The sequence below is a fragment of the Lepidochelys kempii genome, chromosome 2 (assembly GCF_965140285.1).
Source record: "Lepidochelys kempii isolate rLepKem1 chromosome 2, rLepKem1.hap1, whole genome shotgun sequence".
NCBI lineage: Eukaryota > Metazoa > Chordata > Testudines > Cheloniidae > Lepidochelys > Lepidochelys kempii.
This window is the reverse complement of record NC_136381.1, coordinates 70,562,733-70,581,477: the sequence shown is the minus strand read 5'-3', so window position 1 is coordinate 70,581,477 and position 18,745 is coordinate 70,562,733. Positions and strand designations below refer to the sequence as shown.

Genomic DNA, 18,745 nt, shown 5'->3' with positions numbered 1-18,745 from the left:
GGAGAGAAAAGAAGGGAGACTGGACTAGCGTGATTCTGTGCTTAACGTTGTGCTCCTAAGTAGTCCCCTGGAAGGCTAGACTCCTCATATGTGAAGTTATTCTCACAGAAGGTCCAAGGCTTAGAACTGTTGTATCTGTTTCCTTTATTGACTTAATTACATGAACTGAAATGAATTTCGTATGTGAAGTTGCAAGGCTGGAACTTTTCTTTCAAACCAATAACATTCTTTGCAAAGACTATATGATGTGGAAACATGGAGCAGGCAGACTGTAAGGATATGTATCAGGCTGGTACGATTAGACAAAGTGGCCATGCAAATGAAATTATGAACTTTGAACATGGGAGTGACTCTGTGTTAAGCCTTTGAGCATACCCAGTTTGAACAAGATCTTTCCAGAAGCTTAAGCAGAGTCAGACTGAGTTGGGAACATTTAGTGAACCTGAAAAGGTAGCAAATTTAAAACTGAGAGGAGGAAATACTTCTTGCAGTGAACAATTAGCTAGGGGACTCACTGTCATCAAGAGTTTAGCAGGGTTCCAGAAATGGCTGGAAATTTATATGGCTAATAAGACCATCCAGAGCTACAATAGTAAGGCCTATATATATAAGACACCCAGAAGTTTAGAGAGGGACATAAATCCTCATGCTTCAGGCATAAGTCAACCTTTAATTTTCAGTGGGATATGAAGACACTTCCTCTGTGGTTATTCCATGTTATTGCCTGGTGTAGACTGCTAGTCCTGGCCACTTGTGGAGACAAAAAGAAAAGGAGTACTTGTGGCACCTTAGAGACTAACCAATTTATTTGAGCATGAGCTTTCGTGAACTAGAGCTCACTTCATCGGATGCATACCGTGGAAACTGCAGCAGACTTTATATACACACAGAGAATATGAAACAATACCTCCTCCCACCCCACTGTCCTGCTGGTAATAGCTTATCTAAAGTGATCATCAAGTTGGGCCATTTCCAGCACAAATCCAGGTTTTCTCACCCTCCACCCCCCCCACACAAATTCACTCTTCTGCTGGTAATAGCCCATCCAAAGTGACAACTCTCTACACAATGTGCATGATGATCAAGTTGGGCCATTTCCTGCACAAATCCAGGTTCTCTCACCCCCTCACCCCCCTCCAAAAAACACACACACAAACTCACTATCCTGCTGGTAATAGCTGGTCTGTTGCTGGTAATTGGTCTGTTTCAGTATGACAATATCTGTGTTCCTAGGAAAGTGCTTTGCCACCCTCCCATCCCAGCTCCTCAATCCCAAAACATCACGCAGACCACAAGAGTAATCACTTTCATGCTGTTAATTAAGAGTAGATTGAGTTCTTTCATGTATTTATAACTTTTCTATTCATTCTTCTCTCTAATGCCAACTTTATGCAAAAGGACTGTCAATCTTTTAGAAAAGGCAAATAGACATGTTTCCAATTTTTAAGTTATACTCATTCTTCCTTATTTTTTAAATTGGGATCAGCCAGTGTTATGTTGAATCCTCCTTATGCAGTGTCTGATTTCTAAAATCCAAAAGTAAAGTCATAAGTGTCTGATAATTTTTGATGCTTATTTGAATCAAAGCTTTTGAGGTTCACTGATCACTTGCTGTGACAGCTCTTAAGCATTATTACTCAATAAAGGGAAAACCATTATAAATTAATGCACATTATTTTATGCTTATTTATCCGCTTGGCATAGTCACATAACTCAAAGGCAAGCAAGATGATGCTATCCCTTTATTTGCTATGAACAATGATCAGAGAATGTGAATCCTGCAGCCCTAGTCGACATCTAAAGAGGGGGAAAATAAACATTGCAGAATAACTTGCATTACTTAGAATGAACAAAAATTTTTTTGCTTTCTCCCGTGGTCTTATTAACTCTAATATCCCTGAAAGCGATTTGATAAATCAGCCTGCCTTCACTTCTCTATGTTAGTCAGTGAAATGCCAGCTTCAAGATAGCAGAATTCACAAATCCCTCCCAGAAATACCCTCTTCACACTAGTAAGTCTGACAGTGAATTGTCTGCAAGAAATTAAAATAGAGTTTTGTATAACAGGTACTTTATGTCCAATATGACTTTATGTTCAGTTCAAGAAGCTTTTCAATTTCATTTTGGGGATTTGTTTTGTCTGAACCAGTTTATATACGGAGAAGAAGAAACCCACATACAGGAAAAATTGAATTATCTAGAATCAAACACAGCCTTAGTACAATTTTAACAAGTATTTTGTATTTTAAAGGGCACTTTTCCTTTTATTTGTTCTATCCATCTTCATTTTTGGTAAATGCTATGGATTACCTTATACTAATAGACTGAACCCAGGCAGAACTGGCTATACCTGGCTTACCATCCATTGAAAAGCCATTCTATCACAAATGCTACCTTTTTCCTCCCAGTATTCCAGGAGTTACCGGGACATCAACTTTGAGTCCAATCTCCTTTAAGACCTGCCAATCCAGGCTGTATCCATATCTTACCATTTCTTCACAACATTATCAAAATCTTGCCTTCTCTCTCTGTCCACAGTGCCAGAACCCTTCCCCAAGCTCTTATCTCCCATCTTCTCTACTGTAACTTGCTCCTCTCCTGACTTGCTTCCTGTCACCTAACTTACACCACAAGTCCATCCAAAATGCTGTTTCTAAAGCCAGTTTTCAGGGTCCTCATTTTGAACATATCTTTCCACTCTCCAAAACCCTCATCTGGCTCCCCCTTTTTGCAATGCATCAGACCAAAGCTTTTGTTTTAAGGCCACTCACAACTTGACTCCATCCTACTTACCCTCTTCTTTCTTATTGAATTGTAACTTGCCATCTCCGTTCAGCCAACACCATACTCTTCACCATCCATTTCCCATCACTGCCTTTCTACCTTCTTCCATGTTGCCCTCATGCATGGTACGAGCTCCCAAAATCAATTCACAAAACTTATTTTCCATCAAATCGCTTCTCAAGACCAAGTTGATCATCTCAAAACCATCGCTACCAACATGTCAGGAGAAAACACCTACAGGCAACAGCTAAACAAGTAATATTACTGAAGACTGTCAAGTTCATTAATTTTCATGTATTCTACCAATCTCTTCCTCCCATCACAAAAAAGATTTTGAAACTAGCAATCTATGTACATAACTAGTCTACATAGCCATGTGGTCTTGTTCCAGCTGCCTTAGTATTTTCCTCTTCGGCTATATGCAACAACCACGTGTTACATCTTCAGTTTGTATGTTTCTTAAGGCAGAGACTATTATGTGTTTGCCATGCACTGAACACAGTGGAGCCCCAATCTGATTGGGGCTGCTGGCCGCTACAATAATAAAAATAATAATTTTGGTCATTAGGCATCCTTCTGAACTCCATTAGTGAACAGTAAGCTTTAGACCTCTATATGCTCATCCTGAAAAGTTATCCTCACCTTATTTAGGCCTGTGCTTTAGAAGGGAATTACATGCATGTTGTGTGGTCTAGGGAGTCCGATCGTCTGGTTTCTATTCCCCACTTTTTTTACTTTGACTTTAGGGGTAATTTATCCTTTTAATACCTTACTATGGTATTGTAGATCTGGTCAAAAGAACTTCAGCAAAACTTTTTGCTGTAGAAAAATGCTGTTTAGTCAAAACTTAAATGTTTCCCTGGAATGTATTGGTTTCAATGAAAAATTTCATCAGGATGGTTTCTCAGGTCAAGGATGGAATTTCTAGTCAAAACCTGGATTTGGGCCAAACAAATTGCTTTGTAAGTTAAATTGAGAGGGAGAGCAATTAACAAATATTGTGAATATTGATTGTTCTACAGTGAAGTGCTCCTGATGAACTGTTATTCTTGGCATGAAATGCTCGACTGATGCATTTTAATTATTTTCAGACTTTCAGCTAGAAGATCTTATTTTAGAAAATTGCTTAGTTATATTATGGGCTGTACACCTGCATATCCCTGTAAAGGGGCTAGCCGGGGCTGGACCCTCTCCAGGGCAGCGGGGAGCCACACCAGCTCATTACACACAGTTAACTTTGGGGAATTTGTCCAGCCACTGGAGTCTCCCTCGGCAGTCCTTGCGGTAACTGGAATGAGCATCATAGGCCCGGGGCCCTGAGTCAGGGCGGGCACCAAATAGTCAGTAGCTCAGGCCCTCAGGCAGCAACAGAGCAACACAGCATATATGAATTAGCCCAGGCCTCCAAGGACCTGGAAGAGGGGGAGACTGTCACCCACAAGTTGGGTGGCAGGGGGGACACAGGCCCACCCACTCCACTGCGTCCCAGTCTGGGGCCCTAACAGCAGCAAACTACCCGCTGCTGGGTTAGTGGGGATCCTGACCGCAACATACTGACATGGGCTCTGGCAGAGTTACAGCCAGACTAGGGTCGGCTGTCCCCAGGCTACTTGCTAACTCCTCTGCTTCTGGTACCTGGGTCATGGCAGTGTCCTCTGGGGGGTCCAGCACTATGGGTTCCTCGGGGCAGTGGACAAGCAGCAGGCCCGGTAACTCCTTATATAGCAGGCACAAGGCAGGTCCGATAACCCTCCTGGATAGCAGGTGCAGGGCAGGTCCGGTACCTCCCTTGGATAGCGCCTGCAGGGCAGTCCAGTCCAGTCTTTGCGTGGACCTGGGGCTGTGGGGTTTTCCTAGTCATGGGCTAGGCTGGCTGCGTCTGGGCTCCCCAGCGGCTGGTCCTCTAGTGAACTCTGAGGGCCCGCCTTTATACTTTCGTGTCACGCCTTTCTACTTCCGGGTCACCGCCTGTCCCTCTGAGGGGTGGGCTCAGAGCTTCCTGGCTCCGTCCACTCTTGTGTCTGGAGGGGCTCGACCCTCTCCGGGGCAGCAGGGAGCCACACCGCCTTGCTACAATCCCAAATAAGAAGATTAAACAACACTGAGGGAAAGATGTACCATCTTGTGCTAAGCTAGGCAAAATCAGAGTGCTAGAATTGAAGAGTGGGCAAAGCAAACATAGAAAACACAATATAGACTACATCAGAAACACAGAGCTAGTCATAAATTTCAGAGGAACAATTTTCTATTGAAAAATGCTGCATCATCAAAAACCAAGAGTTTCATGGTGGCTGATTTGATGAAATTTGATAAACAGCGTTTGAAATCATTTGAATCAAAATGGAGTAATGTGGTTTGATTTTTCTCATTTCATTCCAACTCTTAATTTTATAAAATATTATAAATATATATATTATAAAGTTTCAACATTATCAAAATGTTTTGATAAAGTCATTTCAATATTGCACATCAAAATATGTTGGAATTTCTGTTCCACAGTAAAATTTAAAATGTCAACTGTCCATTCTGCTTTGGGACACAGAGAAATGTTAAAATGTCAGATTTTCCCTTAGGACAGGAATTCTGTATTCTGACCAGCTCTAGAAACATAAAAGAACATATTAAAATGGGAGGAGTTCTACCCACACAACAGCACACACCAAACCTAAACCAACCCCTTACCAAGGATTTTGCTTTCCTGATAAATCCAAAATAATGAACAGAACATAAACCTAAGCCTAAGCGTCTTCCCCAAGTTTAGCCATTTCTAGGATTCAACTTGACTCCCCTCAGTCTCTGTTCTTTTCACATTGTGTCTCTACACACACACACCCCTGCCTCATATCCTGAGTGTATCAAAGCACACCTAGCATGAGTCAGCAGAACTTCAGTGGCATTGCAGTTTTTTTCCTCAAAGGCTCAGAGGAGTCCTGCCACAGTTTCAAAAAATCTAGACAACTTCTAACAGACTTTGAAAGATCTTAAGTAGTAACGGAGATCAGGTTAAAATACAACTTCATAGTCTACCTGCAATATCATCCACAGCTGAAGAACTAAAAGTGCATCACATCAGCAAATGGCATACCCAAGGGAAAAGGATGAGAGAATATAAGAAAGATTTAATGTTTTCTTTCCCTATTGCAATAATCCTCATATCTAGGGGGAAAAAGAGCAACAACAACATTGGTATGTTATACTATGATACAAATGTAGCATTTCCATTTAAGGGTTCTTCATCAGTGCTACAATTCCCTCTTCACAAATGGCCTACATCTAAACTTGTTTGTTCTTTATTTTCTTTTTTTAAGTGAGCATCATATAACAGTATAATATTAAATGCATCACAAATAATGAGAAAAATTAATGGAAACTTCTGGCTGGCTTTTTTTCTGTATGGAAAGACATCTGCAAGTCAGCGTCTCCTTCTGGTTAATGGGATACATTCGTAAATATTCAGAAGATATTCTTGGCTAATATATGCCGGGGGCTTAAGATTGAAATTCATAATGAGATCCTCCAGATTGTTCCTAAATCATTCATCAAAGACATTTGGCAGCTGGCATGATAGTACACAAATGGAACCAGACACACGCATATGTCTTTATGCGGGATAGCAAAGGAGCTGAGGAGTAGCAAGCTACACATATCTTCACTCTCAGGAGGCAATTGAGAGCTCAAGACACAGTGGTAATATTTGTGTAATTACACTGTGATTATGAATATAACAATGGCCATACTGGGTCCGTCTAGCCCAGTATCCTGTCTTCCAGTGCCAGATGCTTCAAAGGAAATGAACAGAACATGGCAATTGTCAAGCAATCCATTCCCTGTTGCGCAGTCCCAGCATCCATCAGGCTTAGACCCAGAGCATGGGCTTACATTCTCATGCGGTAACATGTTTGACAAGAGAGCTCATCCCTAAATAAAAATAACATTTTTGCTAATGTTTTCCTGAAAACAAATATCTTCAATTTTGACAACTGTTAAGCCAGTTTTCTAGTCTACCAAGTTACTCAACTCTGAAAGCTGAAAATATTATTTTTTCCTGAAAATGGCTTTTTGGCTAACATCTTATTGTCTTAATCATGTATTAGGTACTAAAGAGAGAGGTAGGTAGACAGGTTAGATAGAAATTAAACATGCACAGTTAAAATATGAAAGGGCTTGATTTGTTCGGGAGAGGGTGAACAAAAACCTACTCCTTCTTCTGTCCTCCTAGATTTTCTTCCCTATTTGGAAAAAGTAATGTAAAACATTTTCTGTCTAGTCAGGAATCTTCTAAATAGTATCACTGCCATTGTTTGTTTGTTTTTTCTCTGAATAATACCAACCGTGAGCCTACAAGAATTAAGCAAAGGTTTGCAGATCTATTCAGTGTGCAAGAATGGGTACTTTGAAGTCTACATAGTCCTATAAGCAATAAGCCAGTTAATTACTATGCAAGATGAATACAATAAGCTTTAAGGAGCATTTTCTGTCCTGTGTAGTAAAATGCATAGATAGCAAACTCTGTGGCTGTACCAAAGATGCCACAATTGTTCCGGCTCAGTTAAGTTTGTTTTCAAACCGTTACTATCATAGTATTCAACATCTGTTTGAATTTTATTAACTATTCAGCAAAGTGAACAAAAACTGGATCTGAATGAGCTGAAAAGAAAATGTCAAACAAGCAGTTATTTTAAAATAAGTTTCCAGGTTTAGGAAGCTCACTGCCTACAAAGGATAAAAATTAGAGCAGCAACTATTAATACAATCTTGAGCTCTCAAAAAAAGTCTAGTGAAACTGAGGCTCAGTCCTGAAAACAAAAACACATCCGTAACATTTACTCATTTGAGTAGGTCCCCTGAAGTCAGTTCCTAGCTGACGGAACAGTCCTTTGAAGCCACTGGCAGCTGAGTGTAATTTCAAGCTGACTTGAGATGACTTTAATTTATGCTAAAGGTTGTAATAGCCCCTGGCCAGCCCCAGAATCAGGAAGCTGTCAAGGTGGAGCATTGCTCCATACCTGAACTCCCGCAGAGTGCAGCTCAATTGGAGCGGAGAATCAGGGTCATTTACTTCATTGGAGTTACTCCCAATTTACATCAGTGCAAGTGATAGAAGAAGCAGACCTCTTACTTCTGCTTGTTCATTCTGTAAGTATAGCCAACAGTCTCTGTTCCTAGATATGTACATTTACACTTTTAGCCATATTAAGGCATTTACACAGAACCCTTAACTCACTTGACATCAGAGTGGGGTTGGATTTCTGTTCTAACTGATGTCAGACCTTGTCCACATGTACATGGTAGATGTGGAGGGTTGGTATACACACTGCCTTGGTCCATGTACCTCTTTTCCATGTTTCCCAGTTCCTTTCCTCCAGCCATCAAAAGGAAGAGACACTTTCCTCAACTTCTTGATAGAGGTCTATATGGCCCTGGGTCTCCCATTTCTTCTTTCCAACACCCTCTGGAGCTTGGAGTTCCTTTCCAGAGCTTCCCCAGGGTCTTCAGGACAGCCACTCCTTCAGTCAGTAGACCCACTGGTGGGCCATAAAGTAGGAATTCTGCTGCCTCCAATCTTCAGCAGGAGCTTCCGAGGCCCTGGTTCCCCAAGAATACCACGGAAATGGGTGAACCATCCAGCTTCTGTTGCACTTGTGGTGTAACTAGAGTCAGGTAGTGCTTGATAATCCTTAGAGCTCTAGCACAATGATAAGATGGGAGAGCAAGACAAAACTAAGACCCAGATTTTTTTTCTCTTTTTAAGCAGGCAAAGAATTCTTCAGCTTTTGGCATGAGCTCCCTCTACTCCCCAGCTAATGAACATGGTGTTTCTCTACCCCAGACCTACACTGGGCTTGATTAGTCTGAGGATTAGTTGCCCTGGTATGGAACATAGCTGTCTGCCAATTACCCCCTATTGCTGTAAAAACGTGTTATCAGGACTTGGCCCCTGGATATTAGATACCTAAAACACAGGGGCAGGTGACAATGAAGTGGTTACAGTAAGTCTCGATGTATTAGGAAGTAATGTATTCAATGCTGATCAGAATAGAATGCTACTAGGTGCTTAACAAAAAAAAAATCAGAAATACAGTGTGAACACACATTTGATTGCATTGGAATGAATACTGAACATTATTTCTATTACAGTAACATCCAGGAACCCCAATCAAGCACCAGGGACCCATTGTGCTAGCCACTCTACAGGCAAGTCACAGAAGACAGCGCTTGCACTAAAGAACTTGCAATATGGGTGTCGGACCATAGCTAGCAGGTAGAAGAGACTTACACAATGTGAGGGGGCAGGAGAACAAATCTCAGCTTGCCACTTGTCTACCATACATGAGACTGCACTGATCAGCATCACTCATTATTGTAAGCATGTCTATTTTATATTGAAATATACTGACTGAGTGAACTAGTTAAGTTTTCCCATTACTGTGAAATGTGTTATTTCTTCCTAGGCAGTATCTGACTGCAGGAGTTGTCCACCTATGAAGACATAGGGAGCTATTGCAATGGAGCTCAACTCTGAAAATGTGCTTTTCTTGCAAAAATGCAGATAGCGTGTAAGAGGTACTTTGTTGCTGCAGTTGTATTCTCCTCCACAGGTTGGCAATTACAGGTAATCCGTTCCTTTCATTCTGAAGTTTTAAAGTTTCCTGATGAGATTTTGATGTTGTTTGCATGGCTTTTCCTTCAAGGAAACCTGCTGTTTTATTCTGGTATTTCTATAAGAAGCAAGAGCACATGCTACACAGTCTAATTTATTAAATTTTCTCTAATGAGAGCCTTTGTTAATCAAATGCCTCAGCTTCCTATCTCATGCAAGTCCTGCTGCATTCTGAAACACAATATATGTACAAAAGCCCAACAAACTGACAGACAGTGGAATTTGCATAAACATCAGATAGGATCAGGACTTCAATTTTCACTAGAAGTCATTTCTAAGTAGGGCTGATTGGGAATTTTGCAGTGAAACTTCTTTTCCTTGAAAAATGGTGATTTGTCACAACTGAAACTTCATGGCATGAAGATATAATTATCCAAATGGGAATATCTGATTGATACCAGAGTGAACAGTGCTACTTATCAGAAATGTTCCATAGACTTTTTAGTGACCAGAAATGAAAAGGACCTGGGTTATCCAGCACTTCCAGCAGCAGAAAGCCTCCAATACCATGCTGTGTCAAGGGCTTACCACTGGCTCAGAGGGAATAGTACCACCTACTGTATCACCCACAAAATTCCCTGAAACAGCAAGTATTGATCAAGCATGGCCTTGCCCCGTTTGAGATCTGACCAAAAAAAAAATCGCAACCTCATGTGGAAGGCTACAAAACATTTAAAATACTGTAATTTTATCCAATGGCTAATAAGAGGGAACCTTATTGACATTAGGTACTAGTATCGTTAATCCACAGTTTGGAAAGCATAGAATGTGTTCACTCCATTTGTTATGTACCCATGCACCTGCATATTTCTAAAGTGATGTGCTGTATACCTGCCTTTTTCTATACACATTATGAGATCTCCTCTCCCTTTGAAGCATGTATACTTCTGTTCCCATTAATGGGAGTTGCATGTGTTCAGCCAAAAGGGAATAGGGATGGTATTTTCAAAAGCATTTAAAGTGATGTAGGAGCACATCCTTCTAAATCTCTTAAATGCTTTTGAAAATTCAAATTAAGTTTTGTAAATAAAAATATGCTCTATCACCGAGACTACTTGAGGGATTTAAGTAGTGGCGACGCATAGCATATCCCTAACATTTTTCTACTTTCTTTTCCCCCAAAACCTGTAATTCAAGGCATTTTTCCCCATGCAGTATAAAAACAATAAAACTTAGAATTTGTAATTCTAAGAGTTCAGTCTTACTCCTATTGAAGTTAAAAGGAGTGTGGGTTTTTATTTTTAAACATACAGTATTCAGTGTTTATATATACAAGTGAAATTCTCATCCAATTGAAGTAAATAGGAGTTTTACCATTGATTTCAATAGGGCCAGAGTTTCATTCAGTGTATATATATTTGAAATATTAACAAATATACTTTTTTCTTTGAAGGGGAGACGATCCAAGAACAATGTGAACGAAGGAATAGTCAGTTAATAGGAGAAAATGGGCACACCTCTTTTCAGAGCTAATGAGCACGACAGATTTCGTAAAATGGAGGTCATATTTCACCACCTCAATTCTTTTCCTGCTTGACTCATGCTTCAAGCACTACAATTTCTCTCCGCATATGCACAGAGGTTCTGCAAATAATCCTGCCCAGAATGCCCTCAAGCCTAAGAAAGTGAGACAGGCTCGAAAGACAAACAACCCGGGGAAAAAAAAGGGAGCTGAGAGATGAACACATAACATGACTGGGCCCTGAATCATAGTTGCTGCGTTCCGCAGCATACCATTATATCCTGAGCTCCTCAAATACCATTACTCACAGAACAAGCAAATCATGTGAGCTTTTGTTATGAAATTGGGGGGGAAATGTCCCCTTTGCCCAAATCTGCCCCCTATCCTTCAGTTCCCCTCCCTGACATGCTTCCCACAATACCTCCTTTCTTTCTGTTGTGGTCTCCCCCACTCTTTTCTTCCCAACTCATTTGTCACTGATACTGTTCTCTCCCCCTCACTCTGACTGGTCCACCTACAGGACATTGCAGACTACTTCCTCTTCCTCTCTCACGGATCCTTTTTTTTTCCTGACAGCTTGCTGCAGGAGCAGGGAAAGAGGTAAGTGAGCACAACTGTCACTAAAATCAGGTCTGACTTTGGCCCAGAGTCCTTTCCCATTAGTGAGTATTTCAAATCTAGTACAACATCTAGACTGGTTTACTGAACCTTGTGGCATAACATCCTTCGTTTCCAACAATTTACAATCAAAATTGCTGCCCCTCTAGCCATTTATATTGCATTTGCTGAATTTACTGGAATCTTTTCTAGTTTCCACATAAGGTTAAACATGCTTTGGCATTTCCTACATGAGCTAACATAGAAACAGCAAAATTGAAATTAATTTTCTCATGCCAAATTTTAAAATCCAATCCTAAAGTTCCAAGTTTCCTTCTAGAACAAAAGGCTGGTAGTAAACAACAACAAAGTTTATCACTGTCTTGGTAGGCTTTATTTGACCTATTCTGTCAAATATTCCTTCACCTTTAGAAAGAAGTTCCAGACAATTCTGTTGAAATATTTGATTAACTCTTACTTGAACTGATTTTGTTTTTTAAACTGAGTCTCACACGTTATTCCTCCATCAAGTGTGATTGCAGAGACACAGATATTGCAAAATTATCACTCTTGGAGTACTACCATCATTTATTTGTATAATAGAAATCCTAAGAGCCACCAACCAAGGTGGGGTTCCATTGTTCTAGGCATAGTACATGTACATTGTAAAGGAGATCTGAAAACGTCTCTTACAATCTTAAGAGATAACAGATCAGAAAAGTACATTTGGGAACTGAGACACAAAGATTAAGGACATGAATACACTAGAGCTGGAGGGTGTGAATTCCAACTCAAGGAGACATACCTGTGCTAGCTCTGCTCTAGCAATCATGCTAAAAATAGAGTATAGATACAGGAGTGGGATGGGTGCCCTGAACATGTACCTATGGTCTCAGACAGGGTTGTACTCATGGGCTGTTAGGGCCCCTCCCACCACCACAGCTATACTTCTATGTTTAGCATGCTAGTTCGAGTGTGTCTCCTCAAGCTGGAGTTTACATCATCCAGCTCTAACATAGACATACCCTGAGTTACTTGCCAAAGTCATGCAGGAAGTCTATGACAGAGCTAGGAATTGAGTCCTGATTTCTCAAGTCCCAGTCCACTGCCTTAACTATCAGATCTTCCTTATTTATGAAGTAAACAGCTTCATGGCTGCCCTAAGAGTCAGGTGTCCCAGGAGAAACACAATTTTCCAGGGCAGCCAAGGTGCCAGCTACATCATAACATTCTATTGCTAGTTCAGTGAAACTTAGACCTTGAAAGGACAACTACCAAATGCCACAGCAACACAGCAGTGAAGGAGTTAAGGAGTCATTACAATTACTTACAATCTAAATTGGCTTACTATTTTCAATTGTTTTTCAAGACTGGAAAAGGGCAGTTTTAGAGCGAATTATGTTGTCATCCCTTTCACTTCATACAGGGCCTTTCTATTTATGTGTTCAATCTTGTAAGGGGCTAAGCACCCTTAATTTCCATTGGCTAAAATGTTGCTGAGGGTGCTCAACAATTTGTAGGACTAGTCCAAGGGTCGGCAACCTTTGGCATGCGACCCATTAGGGTAATCTGTTGGCCAGCCCTGAGACATTGTGTTTACGTTGACAGTCTCTAGGCATGGCCCCCGTGCAGCTCCCAGTGGCTGCAGTTCACCATTCCCGGCCAATGGGAGCTGCGGAAAGCGGCATGGGCTGCAGGGATTTGCTGGCCGCCACTTCCCGCAGCTCCCTTTGGCCGGGAACGGTGAACTGTGGCCACTGGGAGCTGCGGGGGGCTGTGCCTGCAGACGGTCAATGTAAACAAAATGTCTCACAGCCCACCAGCAGATTACCCTGATGGGCTGTGTGCCAAAGGTTGCCGACCCCTGGACTAGGCTCTATCTTGGTTCAAGCTACTCCTTCCTGAGTCAACTCATTATGATGCTGTGGTTGCCACCTTTAGGTTTGGAAACTTCTATTTAACTTTACAGGAATCTTTACATACCATCTGTCACTGTGTCTGGTTTGGGGTCACAGTTGAAAATGCCAAATTCAGGACAAAGTGCAGGAAACAGGGAAGACACATCCCAAACTGGTGGTTTATTCTGTCATTAGAGGTCACCAAGCCAGTAACAAATGAGCTCCTGTATCACTATACTAGTTAACAAGGAGTCAATAGTCCCCTATAGGCAATCCAGCCTCTATCACCACCCAGATAACTGGACTTTCTTGATGTAAGGTTATTAAAACCAAAAGCATAATATAAGGTTTATCCAGTTCCAAAGAACCAGTCACACACCCCAGGTCATTGTGTAGTTCAGATCTTACCCCAAAATCACACTGGTAGCCAATTCCTATAGTAAACCAAACTAAAGGTTTATTAATAAAAAAAGAAGAAAGTTATTAATTGGTTAAAGGGATCACATGCATCACAATTGAGTTCAGAATCTGTAGGTCAAGATAATTGCAGTGACGGTAATTCTGCTAGTTTGCAGTAAGTTTCTCTGGATCACCCAAAAGATTAGGGGTCACCAGTCCTTTGTTCAAAGCTTCCCTTTGCTAGAAATCATTGTCCAGAGATGTGGCACAGGAATGAAGGCCAAGAATGATGTCACAGTCTGCAATGTATAGCTCTTAGTCCAGGTACATAGACAGTTACTGGCACAAACATGGAGTCCTGGGTCACACGCCTTGCTGAGTCATGAAGCATTCATTGCCTACCTGCTGCCTGAAGAGACCTTGGGAGGGGTCCCTGGAAGAGCTGATTGTCCTTAATGGGCCATTGAGCAGGCTGGCTAGCCTTGATGTAAATCTGTCTTGGGGGTGTCACCCAGAAACACAGCAGGGTTGAGATACAAACATATAGAAAAGTTTCATAACTTCATATACAATGATACATGCATATAAACAGGATAATCATACTTAGAAGACTATAACTTTTCCAATTATACCTGGCTTACATGAGATACTTTGTACAAGATTTATCACAATTGTGCAACAGTGGGGATACCTCAGGGTACATCTGGTCATCTTTCTTTCTATACAGAATCATACCATCCTTCATCAGTTTGTAAAGTGCTGAGAGTTATGGAACATGCTTTTTCTTCCTACAGTCTTCTTGCATTGTTATATGCTACAATATTTGTGTGCATTTTAGTAATGATCTTTATGACTGTTTATTGAATTTTTGTTAGACATGGATAGTATACATGGTCTCAAAGGACTTTTCAAGAAAAAAAACCCAAAACCTAGCCTCCTGCTTTTGTTTTTGGATACACAGTCTATGTAGACATGGAGTGGTTTACAGTGTCCACTACTCATTTTGAACTGACTCAAGCTAAATAATAATCTCCTTTTCCTCTTTATTGTATTATTGCCTTGCATCCCAGGCGATAATGGGAATAAAATGTAAGCACATGCAAATGAAGTGAGGATTTAACAGCATGACTTGTTCTGTATAAGCCCAAGAGCTTGTCTCTCTTACCACTTTCTGCCTACATTTGGTGCAGAGTGCTGCTTAAAATCATTTTAAATAAAACGTTTTCTAACATGTTTGAGAAACACACCTCATTTTCCTAGTCTTGATAGGGCCTTAGTGTGCATCCTTTAAGAAGGGAAACAGGGGAAGAAGACTTTACAATTTTGGGAGGAATCTGCCAAAAAACATTAAAATGAGATAACTTAGTGTTAAATATTTCCTCCATCAATTTCAGAAAAGAATAGATTCTTTCCAGAGAGGAGGATTGAATTAAATTTGCAGTATAATCAAAATAGAGATTTGGGAACAGAAGAATTTGAGATGGTCTACATTTAGGTAAAGTATTCATATAAAGACAGTGCAAATGAATTGTCTAAATTAAACTGAATGAATGAAAATGAGAAACTTGTTACAAAAACTATCAAAGAGCTGTTCTACTAAGACACCAGAGTATAATAAAATGTCTACTAAAGCTGCTACTTAGACTAATGACTGATCTTGACTTATTGAATGGAGTGAAGTTAAACTCCCTCAGATGATATCCAGGAAATTGATTTTAATTATCTGAATATAAAAGGATATTTCAAGTCATGTAGAATTAAATCAATTTGAGATAAACTATACCCTGCTTGTCCTCAGTTTTGTTAGTTGTAATAATGGCATATTCCTCCTATTTGATATAATAGTCCCATTTTTATAAACAAACTTGAAGCGAGAGGCTTTTTTAGAGAGCCAGTGAATTAGTGCTGGAGAGTAAGATGGATGGAGGGAAAGAAACAAACATTAGATTTGTTTCAATGCCAACAAAGTGAAACCTCAGATGAAAACTGATTTTTGAATCAATGCTTACTCCCATATTTGATCAACGTACAGGGATTTGACCGCATATTAAAGTTGTGACTAGTTCTCTGATTTTCATATTTGATCTCTACTTCCCCCCCCAAGCCACTCCACCAAAAATTTTGTGTGTATAGTCAGGGAAATATTTTTTACTACCTGGAAGTCTGGTGTTAATTGGACAAGGAGTGCTTTAGATAGGAGTCTAGATAATTGGAGGGTTTAGTTTTTGCAAAGGTTTCCTAATTTTTTAAAAATGTCATATTTCAAACACAGGTTGACTTCAAAGCTTCAAAAATGGTTTATGTGTCTAGAAGGAGAACTAGTTCCTCTGATCATTTTAGAAACTTTGGTGCATTAATTTTAGAGTCACTTTCTACAAGTTTTTTCCAAGCTTGAGGTCTCTGCTAAGTTTACAAACTCTGGAGCATTTTTTGATGGCGTTTAAAAGGTTGTATGTGCAGACTGTGGTCTTCTTAAAAAGAAGCATGTTAACCTCTGGCTTTTAAATGTGCTTTTCAAAATTGTATCTTTTCAAGAGACTCTCAGGCTTATAACTGGAGGCAGCAGAAAAAGGGAAGCAAGAAAGAGTCAGGACTATAGCTGGAAGAACAATCTGCTGAGATTTAAAAAAAAATCACTCTCTATTTGCTTTCAGAATTTTCCAGTCTGACAACAGAGCAGTCAAGATTGCATTTTAGAGGACAGACAGCTATTGGACAAAACATGTGTATCTAAATCTCTGATAAATAGAGTAGGAAAAAGTAGCGGGGGCAGATAAACTCTTAAGAAATAAAGTTCCAGGTGTCCTGCAAATTTCCCTAAGTAACAAGAAAACTGGAAATAAAATGCTGAACTTGTCTTTAAATAGGATGGATTTTAAATATTCATCAGAAGTCATCAACAGGTGCCGGACACTCCTACAGGGGAAATGGGGTTGGGGCGTGGGGGCTTGCCCCACTCTGCCCACCTGCCCGGCACTCCTGCTGGGAAGCAGGGGAAGCCCCCGTGACCCGATCCCCAAGAGGAGCGCTGGGCAGGTGGAGTGGGACAAGCCCCCATGCCCTGACCCCATTTTCCCCGGCAGGAGTGCCGGGGGGCAGGGGAGACTGCAGATTGAAGGGATGGGGAGGGGCCTCCACTTGCTCTGGCCCAGGTCCCCACAAACCCCTAATCTGCCTCTGGCTATCACTGTGCAACTCCCTGAGAGAAAAGAAGTCTAGGGATGGATCTTCTTCCTCCTGCTGTTCTGCTCAACTTTGCACTCCAAAGTAAGTGATCTTTAGCACCAGTGGCCTGCCCAAGGATCCTTTAGTTATATCTGTCTGTAACCATTGTGAACAGGACAGCGTCTTTGATATCAGGCAGTAGTGGAGGCCCTGACAGGGCAGGAATAAGTGATATGACACAGCTCATCTACTAGTCAGAGAGCATCACTTGAGACCAGGCCTACCCCCGATATCTTGAACTGTTTGGCTCCATCATTAGCCACCTCATTTCCCCCCCTCTTGTTTGCACAAAAGTGAGTAAATGTAAAAGCAAAACAAAGGAGCCCCAAACCACAGAGTGGTGGCCCTTTAAGTGTGGGACTATATAGAACCCCTAAGTGGGCCTTAACTGGGGGTGTCAAACTCATTCGGTAAAGAGCGGTGAATTCTACTCTCAGTTATGGTTTGTGGCCCCAGGCAGAAATCCCCCACCATCCACAGCAGAATGCCCACTGATGTCAATGGGAGGTTTGCACAGAGATCAAGGGTAGAATCAGGCCTTTATATAAAAACTAAACTTTTAGTCACTGTTCCTAGTACTTTATATTGGCACATTCAATATCACTGAGCTGGAAACTGTGCACTCCACCCCCTTTAGGCCACTCCTGTTTTCACCTTTTGTTTCTCTTCCTTTCTCCACCCTTGTTTCTTGGTTTCTCAACTTCTTTGTCTTTGTGTTTGTCTTGGTTTCCCTCTCTGCATTTCCTTCCCTGTAGCAATTCTCATCCCTCCGGACTTCATTCCCACCATCTTCTCCATTCCCTCTGCTAATACAATCAGCAATGCAATAGTTCATATTGACATTAAAGTAGCAGAGATTCCAATGAGCTGAATAGGGGACAAAGGAGTTCATGCCTCTCTGAGCCTTTGTTTTAGACTGTCTACAGACTCCAAAAGACAACACTGTATTGGTTTATGCTAGGTTCACATTTGGAAGGTTTTCTTTGCAGCCACAAGCCTAGAAACTTACTTTTATAGTTTCAATGAAAGATGAGATTCTGCACAACCTGAATAACTCACAAGGGACACATGAATACATCAGGTGGGTGAGATCTAGCCTGCAGTCTCTATGTTTGAAACCCTTGCCTATAGCCAAATCCGACACTATCCAAACAATTGTTCCTTTGAGGCATAACTTTAAAAATATTGAATAATTTTTCATTGTTACACATCCTCTACAACTCCCATTTCTAGCAAGGATTGGAAGTGTAAAAATACCATGAGAACTCCCTTTCTCAAGGTATTTGTAATCTAACTAGAAGTAGAAAATATTCTAAATTTCAAGAGCCCATGTTCTCATGAATTCCAGTCAAAAGGTCTGGATATGCTTCAGGTAACTGGGGATAAAATTCTGCATGCTCATTTAAACCAAACAAAAGTATTCTTAGTTTTCCTCCTGGCCACTACTTGTTTACATTGCTATCCAAATAGTGTTGATTGGTTTGACGGCTTTTTTTTTTAAAGAGTTGTGTAAATAGTTTTTCCATATGAAGGAAACTTGGTATAAGCACAACGGAATGGAGTGAATATGATGCAGCTTTTGCCTTAACTTTATCTTTCTTGATTTTTAAGTGCTTTATATCTCAGCCCCTACAGTAATATGTATCCAGTACACCTTGCCATATATAAATCAAACCCCATCTTAGGGAGAGAAGACAGGAAAATAAGTCATTTTTAGTT

At 40.7% G+C, this 18,745-nt stretch overlaps 1 protein-coding gene across 1 annotated transcript in view; it reads left to right on the top strand.

Moving 5' to 3' along the window:
- The window catches only part of LOC140906108 (uncharacterized), a 36,545-nt gene extending 18,648 nt beyond the window's left edge, over positions 1 to 17,897 (top strand). The window contains exon 3 of the mRNA XM_073329616.2: positions 17,782 to 17,897. Coding sequence (XP_073185717.2) covers positions 17,782 to 17,897 — 116 coding nt within the window. The remainder of the gene's footprint in view (positions 1 to 17,781) is intronic.
- Positions 17,898 to 18,745: the final 848 nt, after the last annotated feature.